Source organism: Zalophus californianus, chromosome 3 (genome assembly GCF_009762305.2).
Source record: "Zalophus californianus isolate mZalCal1 chromosome 3, mZalCal1.pri.v2, whole genome shotgun sequence".
In the NCBI taxonomy this organism is placed as follows: domain Eukaryota; kingdom Metazoa; phylum Chordata; class Mammalia; order Carnivora; family Otariidae; genus Zalophus; species Zalophus californianus.
The window spans coordinates 136432691-136450559 of NC_045597.1; the positions used below are offsets into that span (position 1 = coordinate 136432691).

Genomic DNA, 17869 nt, shown 5'->3' on the forward strand with positions numbered 1-17869 from the left:
CATTTGCCAACTGAGCCTAGTTTGGGAGCTCAGGGGTTGGGGATGATAGCACTTCTTCTGCCTCTTGAAATGAACACAGTTAAGTCTTACTATGGGGAGGTTAAGAGAGAAAAGAGAGACAGACAAGCACAGAGACCTTGATCACTCAGCTTAGCTGCCCCCCCGCTTTTGCCCTCTGTCGTCTTCCTCAGTTGTTGGGGTTCTGAGGGGGAAACTTGAATGGCTTGAGTCCATTCCACTTGAGTTTGTTAATAGGAAAGGTTGTTGCAGTAAAGCAGCTGTTGGCACTCAGATGGAGGACTTGAAAGAATGATTTATCGGAGTGTCAGAATGGAATGTCACTGGTATGGGGATTGGGAGACGTGAGTCTTGTCGTGATTCTGCCAAGGCTGCATAGATGGGTCTCTGATGATCCGTGTCTCAGTTTTCTTCTATGTGAACGAAGGGACTAGAATAGATGAGTTCTGGGTGGGAGTGTGTATGTGTGTGTGCACCTGTGCATTCATGTGTGCCGAAACTTTTCATCACAGACCTAGAAGACCTGCTTATAGAGGGACCCAGGGAAGAGTCCAAGAGACAGCTGTCACTTGATATCCCTTGGAGGGGAAGTGAGCATCTTTCCCCTAGATCTACAAAGAAATGGAGTGACTACAACCTCAGACTCCAAAGTCAAAAGAAACAATACAATAATAGATCAAATTTTCTTTGATCTTTGGAAACCTCTTAATTCTGTATTACTCCCATTCTTTTATCTTTTTTTTTTTTCTTTTCCTTAACAACTCTTTATGCAAATCCTTGATGGCTGGAGTGTAATAGTGAGATAACTCCTGGGAAGGAGGGTGGGATTGTGAGATACTGGGTCCTGTTCTTTTGGAGCCAGTTTGGAGAGGAGCGCCGCACAAAGTACCTGGAGGCAGATTGGGTCCCGGGACTCCAGAGGCAGGCGGCTGAGGGTCTCAGAGGCCTGGGGGATTACATCTTTGTGCTCTAGGGCTGCTGTCACCTCTTAAATTTGTTACAGATTCTACATGACCTCCTACTACTACTCTAAGAGAGGATACTGGTTCTGTATAATTCTTTGACAGGCCCAGATCCTCATTAAAACTCAACCATGGAAAACATACTAATTTTTAAGTACCTGATCTCATTTCCTTGAACTCAATCTTGATTTATTTCAGTCAGAGACACATTTGATTTGCATGTTTTGATATTGTGTTGGTCTTTTCTTATTAGCCAATTAGAAATAAATGTCATGTCTTGTTAAAACCATTTCCAGACATTTACCTAAATTCGTTTGTACTATTAGTCCAAACTAAGCTTGCTTGTAATATTTTATTATAAAAAGATTTTGTGATAATGGTATTTGTTTCAATGAGACTGACTATATGTTTACATTTTTCAAAGCCAGCTATGGTTGCCATAAAACTAAAAGGGAAAATAATAAACTTAGAAATCAAAAGGAAATGTTTCCTTAATATGGTTCTTAATGACCCTTTTTTAAAGAATTAAAACAAATACTTTATACCAAAGTCCAATAAACTGTGTTCTAGGGAGAAGTGAAGTGGTTTGTAAAGCATATAATCATGTGTGTATAATAAGCTGGGTCCTTAATTTCCAATGAGAAGACCAAAAAAATGAAAAGGATTATATACCTTTTTAAAATGGTTTATCTACCAACGTATTTACAGATCATGTTTTATATGAAATAATATAATAGGACTGACTTTCTTGCACCCTCACATTCATGAAGCAATTTCATTTCATAATGTATCTTCTACATCCATGTTTTTTTCATTATCTGAATCCATTTTTAAATGATCTTAACATGGTTTTCAGAGTACATCTCTAATGGAAAAACACTGTGCGGTATGTCTCCTCCATTCCCAGTACTGTACTTCACTTTGCACACTTCTGGTCACCAGGTGTGTGGTAGTTTTCCCACACCAAGTGACTCTGTGATACCATCTGGGTATTCTCCAGTTTAATTCTCTTCTAACATGATCTACCTGGAGATAGCGTCAGATACCACAGGTTAGGGTTCAGTCCCACAAGAGTGCCCCCCCTCCCCACAGATGCCAGTTTCAAGTTCAGGTTGTCACCTGTACTTTTGACTACTGGCTATAAATAGGAGGTTCCCACTATGCCCTCTTTGGATTTGATCAAATATTGGAGCAGCTCTCAGAACTCAAGAAAACAGCTTACTTACTAGATTACTGGTTTATTACAAAGGATATTAAAGGATATCAGATGAAGAGATACATAGGGTGAAGTCCAGAAGGATCCCGAGCACAGGAGTTTCTGTCCCTTTGGAGTTTGGGGTGAGCCCTCCCAGCATGTGGATATGTTCTCCATCAATCTTGAAGCTCTCTGAACCCCATCCTTTTGGATTTTTATATGTTTCATTACATAGGCATGGTTGACTAAGCACTGGCAGTTGGTGATTTTCAGCCTCCAGCCCTCTCCCCTCCCCAAAGGTGCATGTGTGTGTGTTGCGGGGGGAGGGATTCTAATCACAGTTGCTTATTCTCCTGGAGAATAGCTCCCATCCTTAGGGGCTTTTCAAAAGCCACTTCATTAACATAAACTCAGATGTGTTGAAAGGGGCTTGTTATGAATAAGAAGACATTCCTTTCACCTTGATGGCTCTGGAGCTCTTTGAGGAACCAGGGACAAAGACCAAATATTATAACAAAAGATGCTCCCATTACTCTTATTGCTTAGAAAATTCCACGGGTTTTAGGAACTTTGTTTCAGAAACAGGAGGAGGACAGATATATATTTTGTAATATAAATCACAGTATCACAAAATCATCTTCACCATAGTCTAAGATGTTCAAAATACGGTAGGTTTTGGATTTCTGAATGAGCTGTCTGTGGATGTTCCTCTCAAGCTTCAAGTACCCAATGGCATAACATTAGGACTGTTGGATATTTTAGTCCCACAGGGCATATTTGTAACCATAACTCTATTATTTTTTTTTAAGATTTTATTTATTTGAGAGAGAAATAGCGAGAGAGAGCACGAGCAGGGGAAGAGGGAGAAGCAGGCTCCCTGCCAAGCAGGGAGTCCGATGCAGAGCTCAATCTCAGGACCTTGGAATCATGACCTGAGCCGAAGGCAGATGCTTAACGGACTGAGCCACCCAGGCGCCCCCATAATTGTATTACTTTTTAAGTGATCTTTAGAAGACTTGTTTTCAGTGACATCTCACAGTTGCAGTTGAGAGTCCATAGGTCCAGAAGTAATTATTCTGTCTGTGTTAAGTTTTGTTGCCTCTTTTTTGTGTTTCTCGCTCATACGGGTGACTTGATAAGCCTTTAAAATTTGCCTTTGATTAAGGTAATCTCAGGCTCAGATATTTTTCCCCAAATATGTTTTGCTGTACAAAATAAAGTAATTGAGAGAGCACCCTATGAGAGATTTTAGAAGTATCTTAATAAAAGGTGACTCTTTTCTGAGGAGTAATTTTTTTGGTGGTGGGGATGAACATTACTTTATATTTGGCATTTACAGTAACTCTTAAAGGTGCTGAGAGAATCTTCTATTAAATGCTATTTTAGTAACCAAAAACTATTTGAATAGTATATCACCAGGGATATTTTTATTTATAGACAGCAGCTTACTTTTCTAGATTATGTGGTAGTATAGACTTCTAATGCCTTCATTGTTACATTGGACCAAACTATTTCATAGTAAAACTTAAAGCGCTTCTTTGCCATTCCTTTGTTCATCTAAGATTATCATTGTAATTTTATGATATTTGGTGGCTATTAATAACTTTGAGGTAAAAATAAAAATTACACACACACAAAAAAACAGTGAATCAAACAACAGAGACTCTCATCAAGCAAATCGAATTAAAAAAAAAAAATAGGACCCCATGGAAATTCTGGGTGGAAAAGGACAATAATTAAAATGAAAAATTCTCTAGACTGACTTAACAGCAGATTTGAGATAGCAAAGAAAATAAAAAGATCAGTGAACTTAAAACTGGGCCAATAGAAATTATCCAGTCTGAAAAAGAGAAAAAATTTGAGGATGAACAGAACCTCAGAGATCTATGGACAACATCAAGTGTACCGATTAGTGTATAGTAGCAGAGAGAGAAGAGGAGTAGAAAAATATAAAAATAGAAAATGGAAAAAATAGAAAAGTATTTGAAGAAATAATGGCGAAAAAAACTTCCTGAATTTGATAAAATGCATTCATCTACATACTGGAGAAGCTCAATGAACTCTAAGTAGGATAGGTGTAAAAGAATCCACACCTAGACACATCATAGTCAAACTGTGTTGTTAAAGACAAAGTGAAAATCTTGGAAGTAGCAAATAAAAACAACTTCTTACCTATAAAGGAACAACAATATGATTAATGGGTAACTTCTTATCTACAACAATAAAGGCCAAAAGCAGTAGACATTTAAAACGCTGAAAGAAAAAACTATATGAGCAAAAATTATCCTTTAAAAATGAAAAAAAAAAAGCAAAGATGTGCTTGGATAAAAGATGAGAAAATTTGTTGCTATTAATTCTGCCTTACAAGAAATACTAAAGGCAGTCAATTCTTCAGGCAGAAAGAAAATGACAGTAGATAGTAATTCAAGGAAAAATAAAGAGTACTGGAAATGATAAATATGTAGGTTAATATAAAAGACTCCATGGATATATTTGTTCTTATTTCTTCTCTTAACATCCTTAAAAACATAAGATTGTATAAAGCAATAATTAGAACACTGTTTTGCTTACTTAAAAAATGTAGATGGGGTGCCTGGGTGGCTCAGTTGATTAAGTGTCCGACTCTTGGTTTTGGCTCAGGTCATAACCTCAGAGTCGTGAGATTGGGCCCTGCGTTGGGCTCTGCAGTCAGCATGGAGTCTGCTTGTCCCTCTCCCTCTGCTCCTCCCCCCCAACTCTCTCTCTCTCTCAAATAAATAAATTTTTAAAAATGTAGATGTATTTTACAGTAATAGCATAAAAATGAGGGAGGGAATGGAGCTGTATCAGAGAAAAGTTTCTGTATTTTACTAGAATTAAGTTAGTGTTAAGCTGAAGTAGATTGTACTAAATTAAGATGCATTTTATATTCCCTTTAGCCACCACTAAGAAGGTCCACTCAAAAAATACAGAAAAAAAATCAACTGAGGAATTAAAGTGATAAATAAAAAATATCAGCACAGAAGGCAGTAAAGGAGGAACAGATGACTGAAAAGGACAGGAGACATGTAAAAACAATATGGCAAAATCAAATCAAGCATATCAATAATTACATTAAATGTGAATGGTCTAAACATCCCAGTTAAAAGACAGAGATTGTCCAGAATGGATTAAAAAAAGCAAGCTCCAACTATATGCTGTCTACCAGAGACACATTTTGGATTCAAAGACACAGACAGGTTGAAAGTAAGTGGATGGAAAAAGACATACCATGGAAACAATAACAATGAGAGAATTGGAGTAACTATTAATTTCAGACAAAATAGAGTTAAGAGAAAAAATATTATTAGAAATGAACAAGGTAATTTCATAAATGATAAAAGGATCAGTACATTAAGAGGATATAGCAATTGTAAAGGTATACATACCTAACAGCAGGTCCCCAAAGGGCATAAAACAAAAACTGACAGAATTTAAAGGATAAATAGGCAATTCAACGATACTTGATTTCAGCCCAACAAACAATACATATTCTTTTCAAGTACACATCCAGCATGCTCCAGAATATAGCATAAGTTAGGCTATGAAATAAATCTTTTCTCTTTATTTTTATTTTTTAAAGATTTTATTTATTTATTTGACAGAGAGAGAGACAGCCAGAGAGGGAACACAAGCAGGGGGAGTGGAAGAAGGAGAAGCAGGCTTTCCACAGAGCAGGGAGCCCAATGCAGGGCTCAATCCCAGGACCCTGGGATCAGGACCTGAACCAAAGGCAGACATTTAACAACTGAGCCACAAAGGCGCCTCTATGAAATAAATCTTGATATAAATCTTGATACATCTAAAAGGATTGGAATACTGCAATGTATGTTCTCTAACTACAATAAAATTAAGCCAGAAATCAACACCAGAAAGAAATCTGAAAAATCCCTCCAAATATTTTGGAAATTAAACAACACACTTCTAAATACTCCATGAGTCAAAGAAGAAATCACAATAGACTAAAATATTTTGGACAGAAAAAAAAATGAAAAATGCAACATAACAATATTATAGGAGGCAGGTAAAGTAATACTTAAAGGGAAATTTATAACTTTAAACATCTGTGTCACAAAAAGAAAGGTCTGACATTGATTATCCAAGCTTCAACCTTAAGAAACTACAAAAAAGAACCATATAAACCCAGAGCAAGGCAAAGAAAGGAAATAATAAAGATGAAAGCAGAACATGATAAAATAGAAAACAGAAAAATAGTAGAGAAAAATCAGTGAAACTAAAAATTTGGTCTTTGAAAAGATCATTAAAACTGACAAACCTTTAGCTAGATTGACCAAGAGAAACGAGAGAAGATACATATTAGCAAACTCAGAAATGAAGGAGAGGACAGCACTATGGCCTCTACAGATTTAAAGGGAATATAAGGGAATGGTGTCATCAATTTTATACCACCAAATTAGGCAATTTAGATGCAATAAACAAATTCCTATAGAGATACAAATTATCAAAACTGACTCAAGAAGAAACAGAAAATCTGAACAGACCTATAATAAAGAAATTTGAATTAATAATTTAAAATATTTCCATAATGAAAAGCCCAGACCCAGATGATTGCACTAGTGAATTCTATCACATGTTTATGGAAAAAAACACCATCAGTCCTTCCCATATTCTTTCAGAAAATAAAGGAGGAAGGAACACTTACTAACTCATTCTATAAGGCCAGTATTATCCCAATACCGAAGCCAGACAAAAACATATTAAGAAAAGAAAACTATAGACCAATATCCCTCATGAACATAGATGTAAAATTCTTAACTATATACAGAAGGTTCCGAAACTACAGTGGTTCAACTTACAGTTTTTTGACTTTATGTTGGTGCGAAAGCAATATGCATTCAGTTGAAACCGTACTTCGGTACTTCAGATACTGAGGTTTGATCTTTCCTGGGGCTAATAATATGTGGTACGGTGTTCTCCTGTGATGCTGGTCGGTGGCGGCAAGAGCCACAGCTCCCGGTCAGCCACATGATCCCAAGAGTAAGCAACTGACAGACTTACCACCGTTCTGTACCCATACAGCCATCCTATTTTTCACTTTCAGTACAGTATTCAGTAAATTACACGAGGTATCCAACACCTCCTTATAAAATAGGTTTTGCATTAGACAATTTTGCCCAACTATAGGCTAATCTAAGTGTTCTGAGCGCTTAGTTTAAAATAGGCTAGGCTAAGCTATGATGTTTGGTAGGTTAGGTATACTAAATGCGTTTACTTTTTTTTTTTTTAAGATTTTATTTGAGGGGGGCAGAAGGAGAGAGAGAATCCTCAGACTCCCCACTGAGCACAAAGCCCAGTGTGGGGCTCGATCCCACAACCCTGAGACCATGACCTGAGCTGAAACGAAGAATCGGATGTCCAACCAACTATACCACCCAGATGCCCCTAGATGCATTTTTCAACTTAACTGTATCTTCAACTTATGATGGGCTTATTGATATGTAACCCCATTGTAAGTCAAGGAAGAGCTGTATTAGCAAACTGAATCCAGCCACCTGTAAAAAGGGTTATATACCATTACCAAATGGAATATATCCCAAAAATGCAAGGTTGGTTTAACATCTAAAATCAGTTAATGTAAGGCACTATAATTGATAATAGAATAAAAAGACAAAACTTTCTGGCATAGTACAACACCCATTTATCATTAGAAATCTCAATAGAGTAGGAACAGAAGGGAATTTTCTCAGCCTGATAAATAGCATGTAAAAAAACCCACAGCTAATGTCACGCTTAATGGTGCAATTGAATGTTCTTCCCCTAAGACTGGGGACAAGGCAGTGAGGTTCTGCTCTTGCCACATCTATTCAACATTATACTTACACTGAAGGTTCTAAACCAGTAGTTAGACAAGAAAAATAAAAGGAGACCATACTGGAAAGGAAGAATAAAACTGTCTTACATGACATGATCCTGTATGTAGAAAATCCCAAGGAATCCACAAATTAATTAATTAAGAAACAGTTTCATTCAGGGCATGTGGCTGGCTCAGTCAGTAGGGCATGTGACTCTTGATCTTGGGGTTGTGAGTTTGAGCCCCATGGTGGATGTAGTGGTTACTTAAAAATAAAATCTTAAAAAAATACAATTTCATTCACAGTAGTATCAAAAAGAATAAAATAGTTGAGTATAAATTTAAAGTGTAGGACTTTTTATCATGAAAAGTATAAAACATAGCTGAGAGAAACTATAGATCTAAATAATATGGAGAACATTACATGTTCATGGTTTGGAAGACTCATTATTGTCAAGGTGGCAATTCTCCCCAAATTGATAGATAAATTCAAAATAATTCCTATCTAAATCCCAGCAGGTTTTTTAAAATAAGAAACTGCAAGGTGATTCTAAAATTCACAAAGAAGTGCAAAAGACCTAGAATTTTAAAAGAATTAAGGTTGAAGACTTAGACTAACTCATTTCAATAGTTATTATAAATCTGTGGTGATCAGTGATATTAGGATACGTGTAATATTGGCCCAAGGACAGGCATGTAGCCAATGGAACGAAATTAAGAATTTAGGGGAAAAACTTAACACTGATTAATAATTGATTTTCAACAAAGGTGCCAAGACAATTCAATGGGTAAAAGTTTTTTTTTTTTAAACTTTTAAAAAATTTTATTTTATTTATTTATTTGTTAGAGAGCACAAGCAGGGGGAGTGGCAGGCAGAGGGAGAAGCAGGCTTCCTGCTGAGGCAAGGAACCTGATGCGGGGCTTGATCCCAGGATCCTGGGATCATGACCTGAGCCAAAGGCAGATGCTTAACTGACCAAGCCACCTAGGCATCCCAAAAGATAGTATTTTCAACAAATTGTGCTGGGACAATTAGAAATCCACATGTAAAAAAATGGTATTAAATCCTAAGCCATGGGGCGCCTGGGTGGCTCAGTCGGTTGAGCATCGGCCTTCAGCTCAGGTCATGATCCCAGGGTCCTGGGATCGAGCCCCACGTCAGGCTCTCTGCTCCGCGGGAAGCCTGCTTCTCCCTCTCCCACTCTCCCTGTTTGTGTTCCCTCTCTCTCGCTGTGTCTCTCTCTGTCAAATAAATAAAATCTTTAAATCCTAAACCACACACAAAAAATAAGTCATAGACCCAACATAGGTCATAGACCTAATAAGTGTTAAGAGCTAAAACTGTAGAACTCTCAGAAGAAAAATAGAAAATCTTTTTACCTTTGAGTTAGGCAGAATTCTTAGATACGACACCAAAAGCATAATCCATAAAAGAGAAAATGATGAATTTGACTTCATCAAAATTAAGAATTTTTGGTCTTTGAAAGGTGCTGTTAAGAGAATGAAAAGACAAGTTCCAGACTGTGAGAAAATGCTTACAAATTATAAATCTGATAAAGGACCTGCTTCCAGAATAAACAAGGAACTCCTAAAATTCAGTGTTAATAAAACAACCAAATTTTAAAGCAGGCAATCTATTGGAATAAACATTTTGCCTAAGAATATATACTTGGGGCTCCTGGGCACATGAAAAGATGTTGAACGTTATTAGTCATTAGGAAAGTGCAGTTAACGATACGAGATACCCCTGGAATTACACTCACTAAAACGGCTGTGATTAAGAATGCGGACAGTACCAGGTGTTGGCAAGGATGTGAAGAAACTGAAGCCCTCATAGAGTGCTAGTGGGGGTGTAAAATGGTACAGCCTCTTTGGAAAGCAGTTTGACAGTTTCTTAAAATGTTAAACTGAAACTCCCTATATGTCCCAGCAGTTCCACGTCTAGGAATCTACCCAAGAGAAATGAAAACATTATTTCCATACAAAGGAATGTACACAGTGTTCATAGGACATTATTCTTAATAGCCGAAAATCAGGAACAGCCCAAATGTCTGTTGACTGGTGAGTGAATAAAATAATTGTGGTAAATCCACACAATAGACTGTTACTGAGCAATAGAAAGGATTGCTTGGAATCATCTTGTGAAGGAAAAGAAGTCAGACACAAAAGGCCATATACTGTATGATTCCATTTACATGAAATATCCAGAAAAGGTACATTTGTAGAGCCAGAAATCAGACTGCAGGGCTGGGGTTGAGAGTGGGGCTTAACTGCAAATAGGCACAAGGGAACTGTTCGGAGTGCTGGAAAGGTTCTAAAATTGGATTATGGTAGTGGTTGCCCAGCTCTCTCAATTTACTGAAAATCTCCCAATTGTACACTGATAGTAGGTGAATTTTATGGTATGTAATTTATATCTCAAGGCCATTTTTTAAAAAAGATTTTATTTATTTGACAGCGAGAGCAAGAACACAAGCAGGGGGAGTGGGAGAGGGAGAAGCAGGCTTCCTGCGGAGCAGGGAGTCCGATGCGGGGCTCGGTCCCAGGACCCTGGAACCATGACCTGAGCTGAAGGCAGATGCTCTCAAAGCCATTTTTAAAGGAATTTTCTTACTTTCTTGTGGTTTTTATGTGTGTGTGCTTAAGTTTTGAGAGCTCTTCTAAATCCTGATGTAACAAGGATTGATTTGTTTACCTTGTCACATAAATGCCCTGCTTATATATCTTAATCTCCTCTGTCTCATTAGAATGACAGTTTTTAAAGAAATACCTATATACGTGTTTGCCTTTGTTTCAGATGCATTCTTCCAACACCTCCCTGTGTTTCTCAGTTCCATCCAGAAGGCTCTTGAGTTCATCCTGAGTCGAAGTTTTACCATTCATTCTGTCAGTGGTCTTGTCTTTAACAAATTTCTTTTCAGGAGAATAATAACTTTTAGAAACCACAGCATGGAACAGTTTTTATGTGCTTTTAATGTCCTTTGGTAAATTCTTTAACACATTTTCCCAATGAGAATTTAAAGTCTTATTTTTTATTGTTTTTTGTTTTTTCATTTGGGTAGAGTTGATTTATATTAGTTTCAGGTGTACACAGTCTTATTTCTGAAATGCCCCTTGGTTTTAATTGTATGCTTCCCTTTTTCTTTGAAACTAGAATATGCTTCTCTGGGATCACTCTATGACTACATTAACAGTAACAGAAGTGAAGAGATGGACATGGATCACATTATGACCTGGGCCACTGATGTAGCCAAAGGTAATAAAGCTTCCTGTATTCTTACAGAATTGGTGGGGCATGTTTTCCCTTCATGACATGGTGACTTAAGGTTGAAGATTTGTTACTCTTTTTCAGACTACAAGTAGCAAGAATTCTGCAACTTTCTGTACAGATTATTTTATTCCAGTATAGTTATGTAACAGTGTTAACATTTGCTTCAGGTGTACCATATAGTGATTCAACAATTCTGTATATTAGTCCTTATCACAACAAGTGCACTCCTTAATCCTCTTCACCTGTTTCACACCCCCCCCCCAGCCTCGCCCCTGGTAAACATCTGTTCTCTTTAGTTAAGAGTCTTTTCTTGGTTTGTCTCTCTCTCATTATCCCTCTTTTTGGGGGGGGGTATAGATATTTTAAGTCACTGCCTATCCACTCTTGCATTCCTTTTCTTTCTTCACTTTATTTCTTTTTTTTTTAAGATTTTATTTATTTATTTGAGAGAGAGAGAGAGAAACATCATGAGAGGGGAGAGGGTCAGAGGGAGAAGCAGGCTCCCCACTGAGCCGGGAGCCCGATGTGGGACTTGGTCCCAGGATTCCGGGATCATGACCTGAGCTGAAGGCAGTCGCTTAACCAACTGAGCCACCCAGGCGCCCTCTCTTCACTTTGTTTCTTTCCCTAAAACTAAGTTCCAACAAAATCAGTGATTTTCACTGAGATCAGTAAAAACAATAAAAAATAAGACTTTAGATTCTCATTTGATTCCAGAAATCAAAGAATGAATAATTCATTCCAAAGCCATTTTTGCCACATTTTGTGACATTGTAATTGACCAGCCTCCTTGACACGTTAAATGGAAAGCTCATAATTCTGTTGTTCCGCAAGTCTCCACTTAGACTCAGTACCCAGAAAACGTGATTTATTGTAGGATTAGTCCTACTCATTTTGTGTACATAATAATATGGTAAAAACTGTAACCACTTTGAAAAAAAAGTTTTATTTGCCCTGCCATGTGAAAGCAATTCAGATTTTATTTTCTATTTAACGTAAACTTGGAAATCACCCTGGAAATGAAATATTTTTAATACACAGAACCCCTAAACAAGGTGCCCAGTTCTTTTTCCCTCATAAATTCTGGCATAGACTAATGCTTTCTAAGGCAATTTAAATTCCATTTATTTTTATCTCTTTTTTTTTTTTTTCCATTTGCCTAGCTGAAGGTTTCTGAGTTTTATTTATAACTGTCAAAGTTGCTTTGGAAACAACTTAATCTAAATAATGAACACTGATAGTTACATTTGTATTCTAGCAACCCCTAGAAAGCAAGTGTGTCCAGATTTTACCAGGGCAATTCACTCCTTTGCATTTTGCTCCTCCAGTCTCTACAAGCATCTATTTACAAAGCGAGTAAAAGGATATTTAGCGCTAAGGAGAGCAACTCATACTTGGCTTTCACTGGGAAGTCATACAGTGATTTCCAAAAGTAACAGTCTTTCTTTTGGGGAATTTTCTTGTCAGTTTTAAGTTTCATCAACACCTGCCAAATTCTTCAAATAGGGAAAGTGAAAAAAAATTTTTTTTAAATTTCATGCAAAATGCTGCTGCTGAACGATACTTCATTACCTTATAAGAATAATAAGCTCTATGTTTAGGATGGTGTACTTAAGGCTTTGGCTGTGTTAATTAACTTAATTGTGTATTCATGCATCAAGCATTTCAAATCAGACTTAAATTCTCGCATTCTTCAAGCCATTTTCATGTAACATCATAGTCAAGTCTGTAGTGTGCAGGAACCACCTGTTTGTAAGCCGGGGGGGTGCGTTATCACCGGGAGCCGCGAGAAGCATTGTGGAAATAACACTTCCATAAATGTAAATATATATCCCAGCAGTCTTCGACTGAACGCACTTCACCTTACAGACATTTGCATTTAGGGTGCTTAGCCAATTACACCCATGTTATTACTTAATGGCACTTAGGATAGATAGACAGCAAACAAATCAACTGACATCAGTCACTCTGCTTCCTGCTGTGCACACGCTGCTCTGGAAGCTTCCTTGGCACTCCCCTCCTCCGGCCTGGCCTGGGCCTGTAAACCTTGTCCCTCCCTGCCCTTCCCCATTGCAGTCCCTGTCTGAGGGGCAAGTCCCTTGGCTCCAGATCAGCTCAGTTATTCCTGGGCTCGCTCAAGCCCTCTGGCACTCTGTCAGAAGGACAAAGAAGAGAAAGAACAGGGCTAATGAAGTAGCAGACTGGAACTCCAGGTAAACGGGGGGGGGGGGGGGGGGGGGGGGGGGTGAGAGAGAGGGCAGGGGACTGTGTGTCCAACTGCAGCGCAATAAAATCACCTTCTTGTGGCTGCGAAATTGCCCTGAGAGGCAGGTTCGAATGTGGCCCCAGGTGAGAAGAGTGAGGCAGAGAAGAGACTTACTTATTTATAGTCACGAGTAACACTATTTAAAATGGCCTATAAAAGGAAGAAGAAATCAGTGCTTTCAGAATGACTTCAACTCTCTGTGGCAGAGCTGTGCACAGAACTCGGAGATGAAGTAGGAAGCCTTGATTTTTGTTGATTCTGTGTCACATTCAGCTCTGCACCTTTCAGTTTGACCATGATGGAAGACACTGGAGCAACGAGATGTTAAGAAATCAAAGAATGAATAATTCATTTCAAATAAGAGTTGATTCATGCATTTTGAAGTAGGCATTGCTTAACATCACTGCCGAGAGAATACCTCCTCAAAGTCAAAAACAAAAACAAAAACAAAAAAAAGAAAAAGGAAAAAAAAAAGCGCTTCCCCTTTCTGGGTAGAAAGGAAAGTGGAGGGCGGACCAGCAGGTACATCTGAAAGTCTTGTGAGTCCCTCCCCAGTGTATAAGCGGAACAGTTCAAGCAGGTGCACCGGGATCCAGTCTCAGATGGGTCCTCACTGATTCCCCATCTCCCCCGAATGACACCAGTCAAATCTTTTATTTTAGGAGCTGTGAATCTTAAAACTGATGATGGTGGGGGTTTTTTTTAGCCTTCTTCATTGTTTGCAATAAAAATAAGGCAGAATTATGGATGGCTCTATAAAAACAAACAGACTTTTCTATGATTGTGATTACTACTGTGTTTATGCACACTAAATATAAAAGCATACTATACATTATACACAAATAACTTACAGTATTTTTTTCTCATAGTATCTGCCATAAGGAAGAAAATGCCTCTGTTTAAAGCTTTAGTACCTGAGTGTTGTTTTTGGAAATCTTTACTTGTCAGCCAGTGTAGACCCTATCTAGCCCTGCCTCTAATGGTAATTAAACAGATTCTACCTGAATTTAGTTCTTAAGCAAGAAAGAGGTAATTATGAAATTCAGTCCTAGAAGTTATTAAAAGTTATCCAAGTTGTAGCTGTTGAATCTTCAGTGTGTAGTATGTAGAACTTTGTGTTAGAAGAATGCTCTCCTGTATTCTAGCTATGTCTTGTTTAAGATTGCTAAAATTAGTGATACTTTTGTAAACGGGACTCTTTTCCGTCATGTCTTTGTATCTCAGGAGTTTAAATTTTTTAATTTTCTTTGTTCTTACAGGACCTTCAATATCTAAGAATCAGAATGGTGGAAAAAAATAGATTACTTAAAAAAATTAGCCTTTATAAAATTGAAATTTTCCATATGCTCAGAAAAAGAACCAAAGCCTACTTATTACATGTAATGGCTAGTTCATTAACAGAAGGAGCTTGTTTGGTTGTGGCAGTGGGGAGGCTGTTTCTTCCATTATTTAGAAAAGACAACTTGAGAAGTAAAGGGAAAGGAAATAGTATATCTCAATAGAAAAATGTTCCTTTGCTTTATTCTGAGGGGGTATACAATACATAAATACAGAAAAAGAGTCAAATACTACTAAGAGGATCACTATGAAATATGTCTTTTAAAGTATAATTTTAAAATATAATATTTTATTCAAAATAATAAAACTATATATACATTCAATTTACTGAAGTAACTTGATGTACATTCTCAATATGTTGGAGAGAATTTTGGAGTGCATTTAAATATAGATTATCCCAAAGATTCATCCTTGTAAAGAGACTATTTTGTAACTACTGTAAATTTTTCTGAGGATCATAAAGTCCTTTACCAACCACAACTTATGAATCCAACCAGTTCCCTCCCACCTCCACCTCTCCCAAGGTCTTACTGGAATGAGTACTGAGAAAATAAACCAGGCTGCAACTGGGTAGCTGCAGACATCCTAATGAAAGCTGAAAACCTTGGTCAGAACTTTGGCAGATCTAGAATGCAGCTGGTAGTGGAATACCTTAGTCATTGGGGCACTTCTTCCAGTTGTTAACTGCACTGTTTTTGTGCAGACTCAAGAAAAGGTGTCCTTATTAAGTACTGTAATAACTTTATCCACAATCAAATTCTAACTTCTAAGAGATTAAAGCACATGAATTTTCCTTAGCATATAAATTTTCCTAATGTAGACGTATCCTGTCTCAATTTTATCAATCATATAAGAACAGAACACACGAATTTAGTTTCTGCTACTGAATCCTTTGCAAAAATATGAAAGGTAGTCCTGATGTTTTAAAATAGAAAGTTAATACTAATGCAATGTTGGAAAATGATATTAAAAGCCTTTCTTCCTTCTTGTATGAAAAGGAATGCACTATTTACATATGGAGGCTCCTGTCAAGGTGATTCACAGAGATCTCAAGTCACGAAATGGTAATGTAGTCCTATGTTTTTATTTTACTTATTTTATTATGAAATACATACACCTTGTTATAGAAATAGGCTCATGTTTTTCATATCTTTTGTACCCTGATGTTTTGACTCATCACTGATACCATGAAAATCTTTCCATTGTTAATAAATATCAGAATTCTTTGTTATTTCAAGGAGCTGCATAGTATTCCATTGTATCAGTAGCACAGAATGTGGACATTTGGGTTACTTACATTTTTTTCTATGATAAAAAATGTTGAGCTTGATATTTCTCAGCAAAAATTTTTAACACATCTTTAATTATTTCTCTAGAATCACTTTCTAGAAGAGGTATTGCTAGATCAAAACATGTAGTCATATACTTCTAGTCTCCTATTTTTAGATGGTTCTCTGTACTAGCAGTTTTGAGTTTTGTTCTTTTTACTTCTGAATTATTTGGTGTAAACTTTTTATGTCCGTCATTTTACCTGGCGTTGTGCCCAAAAATGATCAAAACATTTCAGAGTTTGGAAAGCAAAGGCTTTCTTTTTCTTCTTTCTCTTCTTCTGTACTCTCTAAAGTTTATTTATGATCTTATATTTTTTAATTTAGAAAGTGAGCATTTTAAAATGTCTCGCAGGATTAGACATTATTACTTTTCAGTAGGGAGGTAACAGAATGCTTTTTCTATTGTGTCACTTGGAAGTTAATGGACAAAGGCAGTGAGTGGGATTATTTAGCTGGCCCACACTAGCTAAAGTAAATGTTAGAACTTGCCACTTAAAAAAAAAAAAAATCTTGCTGTCAATTTATTTACATGTTTTACTTATTTACATGCTTTCTAAGTAATTCTTCTAAGTAAGGAGGAAGAGAACTACTTATTTTTTTTTTTTAAATCTTTCAATCACTGCAGTTAAAATGGGTACATGCTAAGAGTGTGATCCTTGCAGTGGGTGGTCATGGTAAGTGGAGGAAGAGAAGCAGGGGACCGGCCAGCTGTCCTTGCTGGGCTTCTGGGACCGTGAGGTCTGTGGGGTGGAGAAAGGGAAGTTCTTGGTGGCTGCCACTCATCAGTCGTCCGGGTTGGACCACCAGCTCGACCCTGCCTGGCAACTGGGGCTGACTGTTCTCTCCTTTGTCTAGGTCATCACTTATCCTTTGGCTCTTCATAGACATAAACTTCCTGGAGCTAAACACTTTTGAGATGCGTTGGCTAATAGGAAGTTGTTGGGAAATAATCTAGAATCTAGTAGGAAGTATCAGAGTCTTATGACTATAGATTTTTAGTTCATGCTCAGAATTTCAGTCCACACAAGTTATTTGACTTCTCTTTTTTAAATGTTTTATCAGAATATCTTGAATATCTCATGGGATGAGAATGATTAAGTTACAGATTTATCCATGCTCTCATTATGAAAACTAAGTAACAATGGAGAGTGTCCGGATTTTTACAAATTACAATTTGTGCAGTTACTTGATGGGAAAACACGTACACATTGAAAAAATATTGACCTAACTTTTAGCAATTTTTTTTTTTGCTCTGAAACGGAATAACAAGACTCTTATTTTCTATGTTATACATTTTTATGTTAGGTTCTTTTTTAATGAAGCACTTATTAATCTTATAATGAGAAAAAAAAGTAGAGGTATTTTTGAAAAGTAACTGAATATGGTATTAACAGAATTTCTATCTTTATTTGAAAAAATTGGTAGTTTATATATAGTATCACATTTACCCTTAGGCTATTTCATGCAAAGAGTCTATTTTTCCCACTTACCAAGGTCATTAGTAGTAGCTCAGTAAGAATTGATCAGCTACTGTGTTCAGGGCGCTATGTGGCTTACAAAAGAAATGCCAGCGGGCACCTGGGTGGCTCAGTCAGTTGCTTCCAAGTCTTGATTTCGGCTGGGGTCATGATCTCAAGCTTGTGAGATGGAACCCTATA

The 17869-nt window shown here is 37.2% G+C and overlaps 1 protein-coding gene across 6 annotated transcripts in view; it reads left to right on the forward strand.

The window, feature by feature from the left end:
* MAP3K20 (mitogen-activated protein kinase kinase kinase 20) overlaps positions 1–17869 on the forward strand; it is a 177979-nt gene that overhangs the window by 81671 nt on the left and 78439 nt on the right. For all 6 annotated transcript variants that reach the window (XM_027588489.2, XM_027588490.2, XM_027588487.2 and 3 more), the window contains 2 exons: positions 11160–11261; positions 15879–15944. In XM_027588489.2, coding sequence (XP_027444290.1) covers positions 11160–11261; positions 15879–15944 — 168 coding nt within the window. The remainder of the gene's footprint in view (positions 1–11159; positions 11262–15878; positions 15945–17869) is intronic.